This window comes from Peromyscus maniculatus, chromosome 23 (genome assembly GCF_049852395.1).
Source record: "Peromyscus maniculatus bairdii isolate BWxNUB_F1_BW_parent chromosome 23, HU_Pman_BW_mat_3.1, whole genome shotgun sequence".
Classification (NCBI taxonomy): Eukaryota; Metazoa; Chordata; class Mammalia; order Rodentia; family Cricetidae; genus Peromyscus; species Peromyscus maniculatus.
Window position 1 is genome coordinate 26,210,084 of NC_134874.1, and position 18,534 is coordinate 26,228,617.

The 18,534-nt window shown below is 53.7% G+C and overlaps 2 protein-coding genes across 5 annotated transcripts in view; one reads left to right on the plus strand and one right to left on the minus strand.

The window, feature by feature from the left end:
• The window catches only part of Rfc2 (replication factor C subunit 2), a 43,039-nt gene extending 39,872 nt beyond the window's left edge, over window positions 1-3,167 (plus strand). For 2 of the 3 annotated variants that reach the window (XM_076561075.1, XM_076561073.1), the window contains exon 11: window positions 561-1,641. In XM_076561075.1, the coding sequence (XP_076417190.1) occupies window positions 561-671 (111 nt within the window). In that variant the 3' untranslated portion in view covers window positions 672-1,641. Of the gene's footprint in view, window positions 1-560 lie in introns of all 3 variants that reach the window. The other variant, XM_076561074.1, reaches the window with a different exon arrangement.
• Window positions 2,868-17,667, minus strand: Lat2 (linker for activation of T cells family member 2). Of its 2 annotated transcripts, XM_076561076.1 has the most exons (13): window positions 17,530-17,667; window positions 12,022-12,156; window positions 11,311-11,350; window positions 9,591-9,634; window positions 9,372-9,432; window positions 9,208-9,239; window positions 8,953-8,988; window positions 8,841-8,871; window positions 7,683-7,738; window positions 6,254-6,313; window positions 5,889-5,960; window positions 5,333-5,437; window positions 2,868-3,572 (listed from the first exon to the last, which is right to left on the minus strand). In XM_076561076.1, the coding sequence occupies exons 2-12, from the start codon at window positions 12,128-12,130 to the stop codon at window positions 5,355-5,357; spliced, it is 624 nt and encodes a 207-aa protein (XP_076417191.1). In that variant the 5' UTR covers window positions 12,131-12,156; window positions 17,530-17,667; the 3' UTR covers window positions 2,868-3,572; window positions 5,333-5,354. The 2 variants fall into 2 exon arrangements, with proteins under 2 accessions (XP_076417191.1, XP_076417192.1); XM_076561077.1 differs by lacking the exon at window positions 8,953-8,988.
• Window positions 17,668-18,534: the final 867 nt, after the last annotated feature.

Below are 18,534 nucleotides of genomic sequence, written 5' to 3' on the forward strand. Positions count from 1 at the left end.
AAATTTGACTGGGGATGGCTCAGTTGTTAGAGTACATACCTCGAGTGTGCAAAGCCCTGGGTTGATCCTCAGCCCTGCATAAGATAGGGTACTGCTGGGTATGGTGGTGCATACCTTCAGTGCTCCATAGTGAGACTTTGGTTTAAAACAGCAGCAGCAAAAGTAACTGAGTGTCCTTTCGTTTGCCCATAGTTCCACACCTGGAGGTGGAGGCAGGAGACTCAGAAGCTCGGGGCTATCCTCAGCTACATAGTGGGTTGGAAACCAGCCTGGGTTCTGTGAGACCCTAGCAGGCTGGGGCTGTAGCTTGTGCTGGAAGCTCGGGGTTTGCCCCCTAAGCTGGAACACCCTTTTCCAGCATGAGCTGAACCGGAGTGAAGCCAGGTCCAGCCTCTTCCTGTCCTGCGTTTTGAGGTCATTGTGGTGGATTGCACCAGTTTAGACGGAAAGGAGCCGACAGTCCCGGCCTACCCATCATTCCTTTCGGCTTGTGTTTCAGGAGATTGGATACACTCACATGAAAGTGGCTTACCCACCGTTCCTTTCGGCTTGTGTTTCAGGAGATTGGATACACTCACATGAAAGTGGCGGAAGGTGTGAACTCCTTGCTGCAGATGGCTGGGCTCCTGGCCAGGCTGTGTCAGAAGACCATGGCTCCGGTGGCCAGTTGAGATGGCCTCCAGTGATGAAACTAGGAGGGTCCTTGTCACCGAGACACCGATGGCCCAGCTTTCCAGTCGTGGGGAGATGTGCCCAAGACATTGTTAGAACATTCTCGCTTTGGTTTTTGTTCTGGGAGAACAGGACTGACCTTGAACTGCTGACCCTGCTCTGCCTCCTGAGTGCTGGGGTTACAGGTGTGCCACCACGCCTGGTTTGTGCAGTGCTTGGGGTGGGACCCAGGGCTTGTGCCTGTCAGGCGAGCAGTCTGCCAGCTGGCCGACAACCTCGCCCCTGGCTGAGTCTGGAGGGTTCCATGCTGCTCTTCTGCTCTTCGTTTCTGAATTCAGCTTCAGAGCCTGGATATGGAGCATGGTGGGAAGGCCCCGACCTCCTCAGACTTGGGGTTGTAGCTGATAAAGCCTTAGGGTGTTGTTCTTGCAATGCTTAAAGCATCGTCTTGCTTCTGCCTGTTGGACCTGTGGCCAGTGAGTGCAGCAGATGAAGGTCTGGCCACACACCTCACCACTGGAGTGCCATCTCCAGAACCCACAAGAAGGTGGAAGAAGAACTGACTCCACAAAGGGGTTCCCCGGGCATCTAGGCGTGGTGGCACACCTCTCTAATCCCAGCGCTTGGGAGGCAGAGGCAGGAGGATTTCTGAAGTCAAGGCCAGCTTGGTCTACATAGTTCTGGGACAGCCAGAACTGCAGTACCTGAGGAGACCAGGAGAGGACAATGGATCCCTTGGAGCTGGATTTGCAGATAGTTTTGAACCTAGGACCTCTGCAGGAACAGCCAGAACTGCCTAGCCATCTCTCCAGTCCACAGACCTAATGCCAAGCACTCAGGCTAAGTTCGGAGCTAGGCCCTGTTACAGTGAGCCCAGGCCAGCCTGGGCAATGAGACCCTCTTGTGTCAGTCTGACCGTTGGGTCCTGGGTGTTCCTTCTAATATACTAACGTGTCGTTTCTTTTCCAACTTGTATTCGGTTCTTCTCAGAACGAATTTGTGATGTCCGGGGAAGGGGCTGGGCATCAAGTACACAGCCCGTTCCTCTCTGGACCTCAGGGTTCCTGTCTACGAAGTAAGAACTTGGATCTTAAGCTAGGCGGTGGTGGCACACACCTTTAATCCTAGCATTTGGAGGGATGGGGGGATCTCTGAGTTTGAGACCAGCCTGGTCTTAAAAAAGGAGGAAAAAAACGGGGAACCTTGATCTTCATTTCCAGCTAAGGTCTTTACCAGAGCCAGGCACAGCATCCCCACACCTGGGATGCTGAGGCAAAGGATTGCCATGAGTTCAATGCCAGCCAGCCTGGGTTCCAGAGTGAGACTCACATGGCTGACAAGATGGCTCCCTAGTAAAGGCACTTGTCACACCAGCCTGTCACCCGCGTTTTGTCCCTGGGGCCCTCCTGAGGGTGGAAGGGGAGTCGGCTGCAGAGCTGTCCTCCGACCCATGCCCGAACACTAATAAAAGGGGAGGTGGCCTGCTATGTCAACGGGAGGACCTGGGGTGGAATCCACAGAACCCAAGTGAAAGCCATGTGCAGTGGCGGGCGCCTAGGATCCTAGTGCTGGCAGGTAGGAGACAGGGTACCTGGGGCTCCATGGCCAGCGAGTCTACACAGTCGGCAAGCTACAAGTTCAGTGACGGACCCTTGTTCAGAAAACAAAAGAGATGAGCTGGCTCAGCAGGTGAGCACGAACTGGGTTCCAGAGGACCCTAGCTGGGTTCACGTGGGGCAGCTGGCAAAGGTCTGGAATTGAGTTTCAAGTGTTCTGATGCCTTCAGAACTGGGATGTACTCAAACACAATATTTTTGTTTTTTGCAACGGGGTTTCTCTGTGTAGCTTTGGAATCTATCCTGGAACTTGCTCTGTAGACCAGGCTGGCTTTGAATCACAGACCCACCTGCCTCTGCCTCTTTAATCCGAGTGCTGGGATTAAAGACCTGCACCACCACTGCCAGGCCCACACACAATATTTTTAAACTGGAGGCCGGGTGTGGTGGTGCCTTTAGTCCCAGTACCCAGGAAGCAGAAGCAGAGAAGTGTCTTTAAGTCCAGCCTGATTAATATAGCAAGTTCCAGGTCAGCCAGGGCTACACGATGACTATCTTAAAAAGAATAGGAGAGCAACAGAGGGAGACACTCGGCCCTGTGGACACACAAAGGGTGTTTAAGCAAAAGTAGACAGTGCCTGTTCTTAAACTCAGGGTTTATTGATTGATGGGTGAGGGGCCGGTTTGTTTCCCTCTCACTGACCCACAAGGAATGGAAGAGGGGCAAATGGGAGCCCACAAAGAAGGAGACTCCAGGTTACCCTACATCTGTTAAAGTTAGGACATGTAATGCTCTCTGGGAGACAGGAAGTCCCCCTGACATTGGCAATATTAAATACGGCTCCAGCAATTGACGTTAACTACAGCAACAGTCACGGAACGTTCCCAGAAATCAACATTCATAAGCAATTTGAATCCAAACAATGAAAAAAGATAGAAGGTCAGGCGTAGTGATACACCCTGTGATCCCAGCACTAGGGCTGAGGCTGGAGGATTGCAAGTTTGAGACCAGCCTGAGCAATTTAATGAGACCCTATTGCAAAATTAAGAAAAAAAAAGACAAATGCCAGTGTTGTGACATATTTTAGGTGTGGTACTGGAGACACAGCTAGCCTCAGGTCCTGGGCTTCCGGTCAGCACAGCCAATATTTCCAGGTACCTGCTTTGCTCCCAAAAAAGTCCAGGGCATTGCTCGGGGGTTGCAGCCTTGACGAGCCCCAATGTCTCCCAGGAAGTTCTGGAACCCCTCCCAGGAGCAGCCACAGCCAGGTCTGAAGCTTGAGCATCCCTGGAAAATAGGCTTCAGCAGGCAGTGAACGCTTCAGCTCATGACTCCGGTGGGCCCTTCAACAAAGAAGAGAGATAGGAGGCAAAGGTTAGGGGCTGGAGAGATGTCTCAGAGAGTAAAATACCCGATACACAAGTGTGAGGACCTGAATCCAATTTCCAGAACCCACATACAGGCAGGCATAGTGGTGCACGCCTTTAACCCCAGCACTCGGGAGGTAGAGGCAGGAGGATCTCTGAGTTCAGGACCAGCCTGGTCTACGTAGCGAGTCCCAGGCCAGCCAAGGCTACATAGTGAGAGCCTGTCTCAACAAAACAAAACATAGAGGAAAGCCTGCCAGGTGTGCTGGCACACACCTGCAATCCCAGCATTCCACAGGGGAAGGCCGGAAGAAGAAGGGAGCAAGACCCGGATTCACTGTCCCTCTGCAACCCCAGCATTCCTCAGGGGAAGGCCGGAGGAAGAAGGGAGCAAGACCCGGATTCACTGTCCCTCCATGTCAGCCAAGAGCTCCAGTGCAGGCTCTGGCCAGCTGACCTCCAACCTCTCCCATGCCCTCTGCCAGAGGCGGACATCTCCTATCTCCCATCTGCTCTTCCGGGATGTCCTTTCCAGTGAGGAGGCAGAGAGCACATTAGTCCCTGTCACCCCTATCACAAGGCACAACCTTCTTCTCCTGTCTATCACCAGGCCTTATCACTAGGGAACATGTTACATTTTTGGTTTGGGGATTATTTTATTTATTTATTTATTTATTTTGAGACAGGGTCTCACTCTAGACCAGAACTCAGAAATCCACCTGCCTCTGACTCCTGAGTACTGGGATTAAAGGTGTGCACCACCATGTCTGGTATATTGAATTTTCTTATGTTTTATTGCTTATCTGATTTCTTTGTTTTATTTTCCCATCTTTCCTTCTTTCCATTCGTGTGTGTGTGTGTGTGTGTGTGTGTGTGTGTGTGTGTGTGTGTGTGTGTGTGTGTGTCTTCCTGTACCACTGTCTCCCTAGAGCTTACTCTTTCTGCTAGGCTGGCTGGTCAGTGAGCCCTGAGATCTACCTCCCCAGCACCAGGTGACAGGGGTGTGCTGGGGATCTGAACTCACACCCTGTGCTTACACTGAGCCATCTCTCAAGTTCCCTTTCTATCATTTAAGACCAGATCTCTGCTTCATTATGTAGCCCAGGCTGGTTTTGAACTCCTGATCCTCTTGTTTCTACTTCTTCAGTGCTGAGATTCACTCAGGAGGGAGTCATGTGTCATCATGCCTGGCTTCATTTTTTTTTTTTTTTTTAGTTTCTTGAGACAGGGTTTCTCTGTGTAGCTTTACGCCTTTCCTGGAACTCGTTCTGTAGACCAGGCTGGCCTTGAACTCACAGAGATCCGCCTGCCTCTGCCTCCCGAGTGCTGGGATTAAAGACGTGCGCCACCACAGCCCGGCATGGCTTCTTCATTTTACATCTTCCTTTTTTGTTCTTTTTCGGTGCTAAGATGGAACCCAGGACTTCACGTATGCCAGACAATTGCTCTACTGCGGAGCCACGCCTCCGTCCTCCACTGGTGGATTGTACGGCAAGTGCTCTACCATAGACATCTCTGCTGGACACCCCCAGTGCCCCTGACCACGTGTGTGCTTCACCTGTCATGTGGGTGAACCTCTCTTCTGGGTCCCCTAGTCCCACAGGTGCATCTCCCTTCTGGTCCTAATAGCGAATGAGCACCCATGGGGGTCTCCATCACTCCATGAGGCTCCCCCACACACACTGCACAGGGCCCTTCCTTGACTTGGGCCCCTCACTTTCTTGAGAGTGCTGTACCTTCCTTCCGATTGATTCTCTCCTAGACGTGCTCAGCAGCGGCCACATCCCCGTTCACGTAATCTGGCTCCTCATCTGGGCTTTCTAACAGGGACACTTGTGCGCCTATGAGGCAGGACAGGTGTTGTTGGGACAGTTCACAGGCACACACCAATGCTGTTCCCCAGCCAGGCTGCTCAAGACCCCACAAAGGACACGGGGGAGCTGTCACGCGGCACGGGACTCGTGGTGTCTGCCTGTCACTGCTGTTTTTTCAGAAATCCTCCTGCTCCAAGACTGGGTGACCAGCTCTGGAGGACGAGCTGCTACCAAGGGGAGTTCCAGTCGAGTGCAAGGCTTCTGCAGCCTTGGGTACCATGGAGGCTCCACTGTGAAGTCAGCCAGATTGGCTGGAGGGGAACCCACCCAGGCCGACCCTCCTGGATCAGCCCACTGCCTGCTTGAGTTACACCACCACTACCATCACCACTACCCCACTCCACCCCATCACCACCACCACCACCACCCACTACCCCACCCCACTACTCCTGGCAGCCTCTGCCCACGGGGGACATACCCACAGTCCTCCTGGATTCTCGCCACTCTCGGATAGATATTGAGTTCTGATAATCCTCAGATTCCTCGTCACCTAAGGGAGGATATAGGGACACTCTGAGTAGATCCAGGGAGCCAAGGGCCAGCCTTCTTCCGCTGAGGGTGACCCCATGAGGGTGGATAATCCCCTGGATGGCTCCTCCCTTGGGTGAATTTGACCCAAAGGCACCAGAGACATGGAGAATGCAGGCAAGGGCTGAGTCTTGGGAACTCACTTGGAGAATGCAGACAAGGGCTGAGTCTTGGGAACTCACTTCTTGCTCGTGAGGATGGGCTAGCTCAGGGTGCTGGCCCCTGTTCTGCCTTTCTCGGGAGAGACAGCCTTACCTGAGTCGGGCGTGCTGGGCTTGCAGATGAGCACGTTCTCGTAGGAGTTGGAATCATCGTCTGTTAACAGAAGGGAGCTGGCAGGGCATCTACTGGTGGACCCTGCCTGCAAGCCCCCTGCCCCTTCCCCCTTCCGCCACCCCTGCAGTCCCGCCCCCCCCCCCCCCAGCTTTTCCCGGGCTTCAGGGAATTCTGCATTCTCTCAGACCGGTATTTCTGTTGCCTTTGTTTTGTGTGTATGCGGTGTGATGCAAGTGTGGGGAACTATCTTGTTTGTTGTTGGTGGTCTTGTTTTGTTTGTTTCACTGGAGACAGTGTCTCCCTGTGTAACCCTGTTTGTCCTGGAACTTTGCTATGTAGACCACGCTGGCCTCGAACTCACGAAGATCTGAGTGCTGGCATTAAAGGCGTGTGCTATCACGCCTGGCCGGGGGCCTTTCTTACAAAATAAGGATAAAGATTGGGCTGGAGGGATGGCTTAGTGGTTAAGAGCACTGACTGCTCTTCCAAAGGACCCAGGTTCAATTCCCAGCACCCACATGGCAGCTCACTTCTGTCTGTAACTCCACTTCCAGGGGACTCTCACACAGACATAAACACAGACAAAAACACCAATGCACATAAATAAGTTATTAATAAATAAATTAATAAATTATTAAAAAACAAAATAAGGATAAAGATCAAGTAAAGGCGCTTGCCGAGTTCCATCCCCAGGACCCACACTTACTCCTACAAGTTGTCCTAAGACTGTCACACGTGTGTCCCACACCCACACAATAAACAAATGTTTTGATTTTTTTTTTGTTGTTGTTGTTTTTGTTTTTCAAGACAGGGTTTCTCTGTGTAGCTTTGGTGCCTCTCCTGGATCTCGCTCTGTAGCCCAGGCTGGCCTTGAACTCACAGAGATCCACCTGCCTCTGCCTCCCGAGTGCTGGGATTAAGGATTAAAGGCATGTGCCACCCACTGCCCAGCTGAGCACTCCTTGACAGGCTGCCATGACCCACTCCAGAGCCAGGTGAGGACCCAGGCTAACGCCCCCCCCCCCGCCCCCCCTCCTTCTCCATAGGCTCTGCCCCTCCCCCTTGCTCGCCCTCTCTGTAAAGCAGAAGTGGTCATGACCAAAGGCTCCAGCGCCCTCCAAGCTCGCCCGGGGCTTATCTGTCATCGGTGCCTATCTGCGTGTGCCCCAGATGACAAGTGAGCTGGTCTCAGATGCTCCTACCCACAGCCCCGCCCCTGCTTCCTGTCCTGTCCCTTGCTCACTCCCTCTGTCCCCATCCTCCGCGTGCAGCTGACCAGCTTCCTTCCGCCCCACCCACCTTGGCCTGCAGCGGGTCTCTCTCTACCTCTCAGTGCCTCTGCAGACCCAGCCTGACCTAGGGGCTGCCCCCTCTTCCACATCCTCCCCACCCCAGCCTCCAACCTTACCTTCTGGGGACTTCTGGAAACGTCCCCAGTTGTAGTAGTCTGTAGGGATGGGGTCTCTGGACAAGAGAACAGAGTGCAGGCTGCTGAGCAGGCCTGTCAGGACGGGCCCTCAGGAGGGGGTTTCTCCTCCATTCACATTTCCCAGAGCCCCAGACTACTCTAGGGCAAAAGGGCTGTCAGCCTGGCTAGGACACCTTCAACAAGTCCCCATCTGGGCCACGGTCCTCCCCATCTGTGACATGAAGAGGCCCTGGTAGGGGTCATTTCTTTTTGCAGGGTGGTCTTAAATGAGATCCTTCCGCCTCCCAAGTACTGGGATGGTGGGGAGGAGAGACCTGTACTACCATGCCCTGCCCTCGGTATCTATCTGTCTGTCTGTCTATCTGTCCGTCCGTCCATCCATCCATCCATCCACCATCTATCTATCATCTATCTATCTATCTATCCATCCATCATCTATCATCTATCTGTCCATCTACCATCTATCTATCCATCACTCTCCTTCCTATCGATCATCTATCACTGTCCTTCCTTCTCTCTTTTTATGTTTATATTTACTTATTTAGACTCAGTTCTCTCCTTTCATCATGTGGTGTGGACCTGGGGGAGGTGGGTGGAACTTGGGTTATCAGGCTTGGGAAGTGAACACCTTCACTGGCTGAGCTAGTTGGCTGTCTCCCCCCCCCCCCCCCACTGATCTCAAACTCACTGGACCAGGATGACCTCCTTCCCCAGTGCCGGGCTGATGGGCACGAGCCACCACACCAGGTTTATGCGGTGCTGGCAATGGAAGCCAGGGCAGGCAATCCGCCAACGGCACCCCAGCCCTTTTTTGGAGGGAGGGAACCACAACTCGATATGGCCCACACTGGCTTTGATCCCCCTGCCTCAGCCTCCCTCCTCTTGAGTGCTGAAATGACAGACCTGGGCCACCACGTCGCCTTTCACCAGATGGCAGGATGCGTGCCCACCCCCCCACCAGATGCTCATCTTTAGAACAGAGCCATGTGCCAGGCCCCACAAGGCCACGGTCACCAGATGGAAAAGGCTACCCCGAGATGTGTCTCCACTGGATGACTCATAGATAAAGAAGCCTGAGATGAGCGACCCAGGAACACGGCGGTGGGCAGAGGGCAGGCGAGGGCGAGGGCCACTTACACATAGGCAGCGTCAGGCTCGTGTCTGCTTCCTGGAAGAGGCCAGATAGGAGAGTTGACACAGGCCAAGCTCCCGGGCTGGGGCCCATTCCCTCCCCCCAAGAGCTACCCACCTCTGTAGAAGTTCTGGTACCTAAGGGACTCAGGACCTGGAAGAAAGGCTAAGCTGTCTTCCCTCCAGGCCTTGCCCCAGCCCAAGCCAGGCTCTGCAGCCCAAGCCAGCGGCTTTGGATGGTTACGCCTTTGGACACTGTCAGCCCAATTTCATCAACCCCAGGCTCAGCCCTCCCTAAAGGCCTCCCCGAAGCTGGTACTTGTCCCACTGCGCCATCCCCACTTCAGGCTCCTCCCTGCCTGGTGTCACTCACCTTCCGGGTCCGAGAACAGCAGTTTATTCTTCCTGTAAGGATGGGGTAAGGTGGTGGGGGACTGAGGTGGTGCTCTGGGGAGGGGACAGTCCCCTCATGGGCCAGGACTGAGGCTCTGCAGCATGGGGACACAGGTCTGGGCCCTGGGAGGACCACGCACCTACCTTTCGGATGACTTGTCTGAGGCTGTGTCCATCAGGGGTCCTGGCCACACCGGCCTGGCCACTTTCGGAGGGAAGCAGGGGACAGGGTATTGGTAGGCACTCACCCAGCTTAGCCTTCACCCACTACACCAGGCTGGCCTCAGGGCGAGGGACACAGAAGGGACCTTGATAGGGGGAGTCTCAGCCCAGAACCAAACCCAGGAAGCACCAGGGACTCACGGGAGTAGGTCTGAGCCACAGTAAAGTTCTGTTCGTTTTCTTGCCTGTGAATACACAAGGGTGTGCTGAGCCGGGCCTTGGCATTCCCCAGGCAAGGAACAGAGAGAGAGGGGACAGAGGGACAGATAGGGACAAAAGAACACAGAGAAGACAGAGGAGCCGAGCCTGGGAATATGACTGCACATGCCTGGATGTGAGTTTGAGGCCAGCCTGGGCTATACAAAGTTAAGTTCTGTGCTAGCCAGTGCTACAGAACAGGAAGACCCTGTTTCAAAAACAAAAAATAAAAATAAAAAAACCCAAAAACCATGGCCCGCAGTGGTCAGAGATGGAAGACTTTGTTTTTAAATCTCTGTGGTTTTTCAGTTGCAAAAGGAAATGAGGAAGTGTGTGTGTGTGTGTGTGTGTGTGTGTGTGTATGTGCATGTGTGCGTGCGTGTGTGTGTGTGTGTGTGTGTGTGCGCGCGCGCGTGCGTATGTGTGACACAGCCTATTGGGGTGCGCACGTGAAGGCTGTGCTGAGTGTAGGAAGTGTGTGTGGGTAGCAGAGACGGGTAGAGTGTGATCAATTGGTTCCCTCCCCCTCTCTTTCTTTCTTTTTTGCAATACGGTCTTACTCTGTAGGCCTGACTGGCCTGGAACTTACTATGTAGACCAGGTTAGATCTTAGGACACAGAGATCCACCTGCCTCTGCCTCCTGAGTGCTGGGATTAAAGGAATCCAGCACCATGCCTGCCCCTTGCCTTTCTTTTTATGTTGGGCATTGAACTCAGGACCTATAGCACTGAGCCACACCCCAGCCCCTCACTGGGGGATTCTAGGCAGGTCCTCTACCACTGAGCCACACCCCAGCCCCTCACTGGGGGATTCTAGCCACATGCTCTACAGCTGAGTCACGATCTCCTTCTCCCACTTTAAAAAAGTTTTTATATGGGGTATTTTGCCCATGTGTAAGTCTGTCCACCACATATAATCCTGGTGCCTAAGGAGATCAGAAGAGGGCACTGGATTTCCTGGAACCTGAGTTAGAGACTGTGAGCCATTATGTGGGTGTTGGGGATCAAATCCAGATCCTCTGGAAGAACAGCCAGTGCTCTTAACCACTGGACGATCTCTCCAGCCCTGCTTTTCAGTTTTAAAAGTTTATTTGTTGTTGTTGTTATTATTATTATTATTATTATTATTATTATTATTATTATTATTTGTGTGTGTGTGTGTGTGTGTGTGTGTGTGTGTGTGTGTGTGTGTGTGTGTGTGTGTGTATTGTGATGCAATTTTCGGGAATCCTCAATCTCCTCCACCGTGAGTTCCAGGGATCGAACTCGGGTCCCCAGGCTTTTGTGCTGGCCACTTTGACTTGCTGAGCCATCTGGCAACCTCCTACTTATAAATTTGGAGACAGGGTCTCACTGGATTGCCAGGCTGTCTCGAACTCCCTCTGTGGCCCAGGCAGGCTCTGGAATATCTGGGATGACAGGAGGTACTCAGCCTCTCTTAAGTGGTTTTGAGATTCTGCTCCGATTCTTTCCGGGGGCTCAGGCTTCTGCCCCCCACTACCACTGCCGTGTGATGGCACATTCCCGCGGATAGCCCCCGGACTCTCTTTCCGTCCACTGAATGCTAGGCACCCACTAGAGCCTGCCATGGAGCAGGCATGAGAGAGGGCAGGGACCGGGTTCCTGAGAGGATGCCCAAACACGCCAAGCTGGGGCAACTCACTGGTTCCTCTGCTCGAAGATTTTCTCATTTCTCTTCGCCCCTGCAAGAACAGAAATGGCATAGCAAGTGTCCCTGAACTCGGGGTGTGTGGTGGGGGAAAGCTGAAGTCTGGGACCCCCCCACCCCCCCACCCCACCCCCGCTTTGCAACTCCACCAGGCCCTTGGCAAGTCTCTTTGTGGCTGCCTGTTACTGAGATGGTTCAGATCAGCTGGGTGTGGGGACACATGCCTGCCATCCCTACACTCAGGAAACTGAGGCAGGAGAGCAGGAACGTTTGAGGCTAGCCTGAGCTAAAGTGTGAAAAGAGAAAGAATTAAGAGGAAGGAATTGAAGAAAGGAAGGAAAGAGGGAGGGAGAGGGAGGGGAGAGGGAAGGAGGGAGGGAGAAGGCTGGAGCGGGTTGGGGGAGGAGAGGAGGAGGGACAGAAGGACAGGTACTTAATCTCTTTTTGTGGGGTGAGGATAGCTTGGAATAGAGGGTGCCACAGGTAGCCAGCCTCCCTTCTCTTCTCCAGAGCAGTTTCCTGGCCTGAGTGACCGCCATGGTCCAGCAGAACCAGCCTCCACCCACAGCCAGTGTAGGGGCCACCAGCTGGTCCCTGGGTGCTCAGCCTCCTGCCCCTCCCATCACAGCCAGGTCCAGCCCCAGAGGCCCCTGGGACATAGTCTCCATGGTCCCTTCCATCCCTCCCTGCCCGGGTGGCACTTACCTGGGCGGGAACAGCGGACACACAGCCAGGCTGTGGCCCCCAACAGCAGCAGCAGTGGTACTGACAATGGCCACACCAGCTCCAGGTCGGCACTCAGGTCGGCACTCATGTCGGCTTGGGGAGGGGGCTGCAAAGCTGCATTGGAGGGTCTGTGAGCCGGTGGCTGCCAGCTGCTGCCCTACCTACCCCACGCGCTCAGTTTCTGAACTCTCTGGTTCTTGGCTCCAGCAACATCCACGGAATAGCCTTCCCTACCCCTGGATTGAACCAACTCTGTCTCCCATGTGACCCTAACCAGCACACTGACTACCAGACCACATGTGCTGGAAGGGTCTGAGATCACTGGGCGGCACTAAGAAATGGTGGCCAACCCTAAGCTCTCATTCCCAAGCCACCTGGCCCCGAGAGACGGGCTCCCTAGTTCACAGGCGGAGAAGCTGAGAGTGGGAAGCCCCCCACAGCTATGTGGGAAGGGAGGGCTCAGGCCAGACCTAGGAGAGGGCGCACACCTGTAATCCCAGCAACTCTGGAGGCTGAGGCAGGAGGATTGCCACTAGTTTCAGGCCAGCCTGAGACAACATAGTGGGTCTCAGGCTAGCCTGGGTCAAAGACTAAGACCCTGTGTCAGAAACAAAACAAAAATAAGGTGGAGGGGGAGGGGGGCTGGGGATTTAGCTCAGTGGTAGAGCGCTTGCCTAGCAAGCACAAGGCCCTGAGTTCGTTCCTCAGCTCCGGAAAATAAAAAAAATAAAAAAAATAAGGTGAAAGGGCTGGAGGGATGGCCTAGCAGTTAAGAGTGCTTGTAAGCCTTTAATCCCAGCACTTGGGAGGCAGAGGCAGGCCAATCTCTGAGTTTGAGGCCAGCCTGGTCTACAGAGAGAGAGTTCCAGGACATCTGCACAGATAAACCCTATCTTCAAACAAACAAACAAATAAACAAACAAACCCAGGTCCTGCCTATAAGTGGGAGCTGGAGGGTGCCTCTCAGAGGAGGTAACCCTGAGACAGTGTAGTTCAGGGCATGAGGGCCTGCAAAGTGAGGCTGGGCCTCTGGGAGACCAAGGAGGAAGGAGGTGGGCCTATGGCGAGGGACGGCCGGGGTGAGGAGGCTGCCAACCCCCAGTTAGCCCAGGGCCACGTGAAGTCGTGGTTGTCCCGGCCTTGGTGAAGCCCCGCACGGTCTGGTGAATGTGTGGAGAACAGCCCTCTCTAATGGGCCATGAAACCAACAACTCCGAGGAGACTCAGCTCCCCGGCACGAGCAAGGGACACAGGTGAGGGAGCCTGTCTTCTGTAAGGCACATGCAGAGTGACAATGACTACGTGGCCACTGTCTGCACTCGGGCCCACTGCCAGCTGTAGAGACCCTTCCTAGGACCCCCCACCCCCCGTGAAGGGCTGGGGCGTGGCCTTGGTCTACCATAGAGACTCATAAACTGAGCACATGGCGCATACCCATAACTCTAGCACTTTAAGAAATAGAGCCAGGAGGGCTGGAGAGATGGCTCAGAGGTTAAGAGCACTGGCTGCTCTTCCAGAGGTCCTGGGTTCAATTCCCAGTACCCACATAGTAGCTCACAAACCATCTCTAGTGGGATCTGATGCCTCTTCTGGCATAAAGGCGTGCATGCAGATAGAACACCATATACATAAAATAAATAAATATCTTTAAAAAAGAAAGAAAGAGAGCCAGGAGGACTGGGAGATCAAGGCTAGTTCTGGGTGCAAAACACAACCCTATCTATCTATCTATCTATCTATCTATCTATCTACCTATCTATCATCTATCTATCTATCTATATTTTAAAGGAGAGCATATGGTATGTACACACACGGGGGAGGGGGGGCGGTTTCCGGCGGGGGGAGAGAGACAGAGGAGGTAGAGGGAGAAATATGAGAGAATAGAGGGCAGGTTGGGAGAAGAGAGAACTAGATCATGGTGTCTTACTCCTATATGTCTGTAACCCAGCACTTGGGAGGCATAGGCAGAAGATCAGAAGTTCAAGGTCACCCTTGGCTACATAGGTTGGGTTACAAGACACTCTGTCTCAAGGGGGAAAAAAAAAGAGGAGACTTGGACATAGCACACAAGCAGGCCACATATAACTCAGCACTTGCCCACCTGAGTCCACTTGTGACCCCAAGAGCAAGCCCACACTTTTGGCTTGGCATTCAAGGTCCCAAGAGCTGGCCTGCTGACTTCTGTTTCCTCTTCAAGGGCACCCCATGCCTTTGGCACGGGGACCATCCTCCATCCAAGAGGTCTTGACAGCCAGACAGCCCACTTGCTTATAGACTTGTTATTCAGGGATGAGCAGGGCTCCAGAAGCCCTCAGCCCTGGGATAGTGTTGGTCGGGTCATCTGTACCCTCTAAGCTGCCACACGGGGAAAATAACGTGTCCCCTGAGTTAGTCACATGAGGCCTGTCATGGAGATGATGACTGGAGAGTAGGGTCAGCCATGAGGGTTGTTTCCACCATGACGTTTGTTATAGTCACAGTTCTTAGCCACGTGACATGGGAAGGGACTGAGAGTGGCCGACTGCAAAAACTGATGGGCTCTAGCTGGGCAGTGGTGGCGCACGCCTTTAATCCCAGCACTCAGGAGGCAGAGCCAGGTGGATCATTGTGAGTTCGAGGCCAGCCTGGACTACCAAGTGAGTTCCAGGAAAGGGGCAAAGCTGCACAGAGAAACCCTGTCTCGGAAAAAAAAAAAAAAAAAAAAAAAAAAAACCAAAACTGATGGGCTCTATTATCCTGCCTGGTGACGTCTAGAGGCACAGGCCTGGACTCCCTTCACTGACCCCAGTGAGGTCTGAGGGGCGAAACCTTATGAAGAGAGCTGTGAAGAACCTTAAGAAGAGAGCCTAATGAAGTAGATATGCCAGGCCTGGTGGAGCAGGCTAGCCATCCTCGCTGCTCAGGAGGCTGAGGCAGGAGTATTGTAAATTCCAAAGTCAACTTGGGCTATATTGCAAGTTCAAGTCCAGTGAGACCCTGTTTCAAAACATAAAGAGGACTTGGGGCACAGTAGGACATTTGCTTAGACTGTCCCAGTGATGGCCTAGACGGGTGGCTTAGTGGTAGAGCAACTACCTAGAATCTACCAGTATGAGGTTGAGGGCGTGGCTCAACAGTAGAGTACCTGCCTAGAACCACCCAGTGAGGGATATGCCCATGTTTAACTGGCAAGGGCAAGGATTTGAGTTGCATTCCCAGCACTGGGGAAAACCAAAACAAAATGGACTGGGGGGTGGAGTTAAAGAGATGGCTCAGAGGTTGAGAGCATACTGTTCTCCCAGAGGACCTGGGTTCGATTCTCAGCATTCACATGGCAGCTCACAACCATCTATTAACTCCAGTTCCAGGGGGATCCAGGCCTCTCCGTTTTTGTGGGCACCGGGCATGAATGTGGTGCACACATGTACATGCAAGCAAAACACTCACACGCATACGTTTTGTTTTTGAGACAGGGAGTCACTGGGTAGCCCTGGCTGGTCTGAAACTCACTTGTGTAGACCAGGCTGGCCTGGAACTCACAGAGATCTGCCTGCCTCTGCCCCGAGTGCTAGGATTAAAGGTGTGTGTGCGCGCGCCGCCACTGCCCGGCTACATAAAGGTTTTAAATTTAACAAAAAAGATTGCTGGAAGAGAGCTCTTGCTCCACAGTAAGGCGCCCGTGCCCCTGTAGATAACCCCTCCCACCCAGAGAGCAGACCTAATGAAATCACTGGGCCACTACCAGACCCCACCCCCACTGGAAAAAGAACATGATATCAGAAAGGGATTAGTTGGGAAGAGGGCAAGGATCAGTTGGAATGGGGGCGGACAAGAGAGGTAATTGGAGGTGAATATGGTCAAGACGCATTCTCTTTACATGTACAGAAATGTCATAAGCCTATTATTATGCATAATTGATACATGATAATAAAAGGATTGAATGGGGGCTGGTGAGATAGCTTGTGGGCAAAAAGGCCTCCAAGTCTGATGATCCGAGTTCGATCCCCAGGCCCCACATGGTGGTGAGAACTCACTCCTGCCAATTGTTCTCTGACCTACACTGTAGCACACGCACATCCACCCATCCAATATTTAAAAATGTATTAAAATATTGAAAAACAGAACAAAAAGAGAGCAGGTGTGAGTGCATGGGACACTTCCTGGACAGGGTCTGGGACTTGCTTCTCAGCTGGGAACTCCTCCGAGCCCAACTGTTTTCTTCCCAGGGAGCAAACGGGAGGTTCAGAGAGGTGCATACTGTGCCACAAGGACACAGTAAAAGAGGCACAGTGGTGGAAATCCAGAGTAGGCTCCATGAATTCCCTCCATCCCATGTGCTCATGCTCTCTACCAGGAACGACGACAGCCTGTGGGCTGAGGGTGGAGGGGACAGAGGCTGGGTCTGTAGGAGGGACAACCCAGCAGTGGCAGAAGGCCCCAAGGGGCCAGGCAGGGCTGGCTGTGGGTGTGGGGGGGACTGCCACAGGCCTGTGGCTCTGCGGGCCAAAATAGCGCAAGGGGAAGTGGGCAGTTTTCGTATGAACAAGGTTTGCACAGGGCTGGTCTCTGACGGCAGCCGCTGAGCCTCCAGCCTCCACGGCCCTTGGTGATCACTCTGCGATCGCTCACCCTCCAGGGAACAGGGGCCACGAGGGTCTGCTTAGTCGAGGAGCGTGACCAATCACACAGACCTGGGACGGCTGTGGTCATGTGCTGCTCTGGGGCCTGTGGGCTTAGCTGAACAGTACTCCTGTGCTTGGTTCCTTTGAGACAGGGTCTTCCTGTGCAGTCCAGGCTGGCCTTGAACTCACTATGCTCCCTCCTTAGCATTCCCTGTGCTGTGATTACAGGAGCGTACCGCAACCCCCACCCGGCCAGACCAAGTAATTTGGGGTTCAAATGAGGGTAGCAGGAGGACCCCGAAAAACCTATTGGAGGCCGGAGAGCCAGGTGGGTTGTGCATGTTTGTGGGTATGGCTATGTGCAGAGGTCTGGCAGGCCCCTTTCCAGGCCAGTAGTGGTGGTGGTAGAGGCTGGGTTGATGGAACCTGGCTAACCTGGGCTACCTATTCTCAGAGCCAGAACCAAAGAGCCCGCCAGCTCTACAGGGGTTATCTGTCAGAAGGTACAAAGCTGGATCAGGCCTGGGTGGACTTTTGGGGACAGCAACTTCCTCCTGGCTGGGATGGGGCTCGGGCACAGCTCCCCAGGGCATCCCAGATTCACCCACAGGCCTGTGGCATTTCACTAACAGACGGGAGAAACCGAGTTCATCTCTGGCTTTTGGCTAGCCCTCCCCAGTCACTGGTAGTGACAGAACCACCCTAGGGGCTTCCTGGCTGGGGGTTTGGGAAGTCAATGATCCAGGTAGGTGCCTGGAGCCCCTGAAACAGGCTGTCCCCAAGAGGCCACAACGCCAGGCCAGGGCAGGAGGTATCCCAGCCGTCGCTCAGTCCATAGCTACTAAGGGGGTACCTGCTCAGCTGGGCACCCGTGGGAAATGCTTACCTGAGAGTGGGGGTTCCTCACCATGGCCACCTCATCCTGTGCCGGCACACCTGCCCAAGCCAATGCCAACACCACAGACTCTGGCGGGCAGCAGGCAAGGCGGTTGGCTTCCTGTCACTACTGAATCATCCCTCGTACATCCGCCTCGGCCGGACTGCTCGCCTGGCTAGTGACAAAGGGGGTGGGGCAAAGGCAGAAAACGATACAGAGAGAGAGAGGAGAGCGGGGCTGTGGTGGCGCACGCCTTTAAATGTCTGCACTGGGGAGGCAGAAGCGGGCGGATCTCTGGGAGTTCGAGACCAGTCTTGTCTACAGAGTGAGTTCCAGGACAGCCCGGACTGTTAGAGAAAATGTCTTGAAAAACCAACCAGAAAAAAAGAAAAGAAAGAAAAAGGAAGGTAGGCCACTGCGCAGACACACACACACACACACACACACACACACACACACACACACACACACACGGGGAGGAGGGGGGTGGGTAAAAAAGAAACAGAAACTGATGCAGGAGAAATGGGAAGTAAGAGATGGGCACGGAAAGACAGAGGACAGACAGCCCAGGACGCGCACACAGCACACACCAAACTAAACGCAGACACAGGTCCCAAGGAGTGCAGAGAAGCAGTGTCAACCCAAGAGTTCACACGCACACACAAACACAAGTGGGGGGACAGAGGGGAAGCTGTGCAGGTACACACACACACACACACACACACACACACACACGCGCGCGCGCGCGCGCACACACACACACACACACACACACACACACACACACACGAGAGAGAGACAGAGACAGACAGACAGACAGACAGAGACACAGACACACACAGAGACAGAGACAGACAGACAGACACACACACACACACAGAGACAGACAGACAGACAGACAGACAGACACACACACACACACACACACACACACCAGAGGTGGGAGACACACACAGATGTGTCAGGAGAACACCAGAAAGACAGAGACCCAGCTAGACAGACCCTGACAACCAG

Bases quoted from the DNA above. Each gene is read 5' to 3' on its own strand.
- Lat2 (XM_076561076.1), bottom strand. From the start codon at position 12,130: ATGAGTGCCGACCTGAGTGCCGACCTGGAGCTGGTGTGGCCATTGTCA. The intron at 9,635-11,310 runs GTGAGTTGCCCC...GTGTATTCACAG, and splicing joins ATCTTCGAGCAGAGGAACCA to GCAAGAAAACGAACAGAACT. The intron at 5,961-6,253 runs GTAAGGCTGTCT...ATCCTCCCTTAG, and splicing joins GCCCAGCACGCCCGACTCAG to GTGACGAGGAATCTGAGGAT.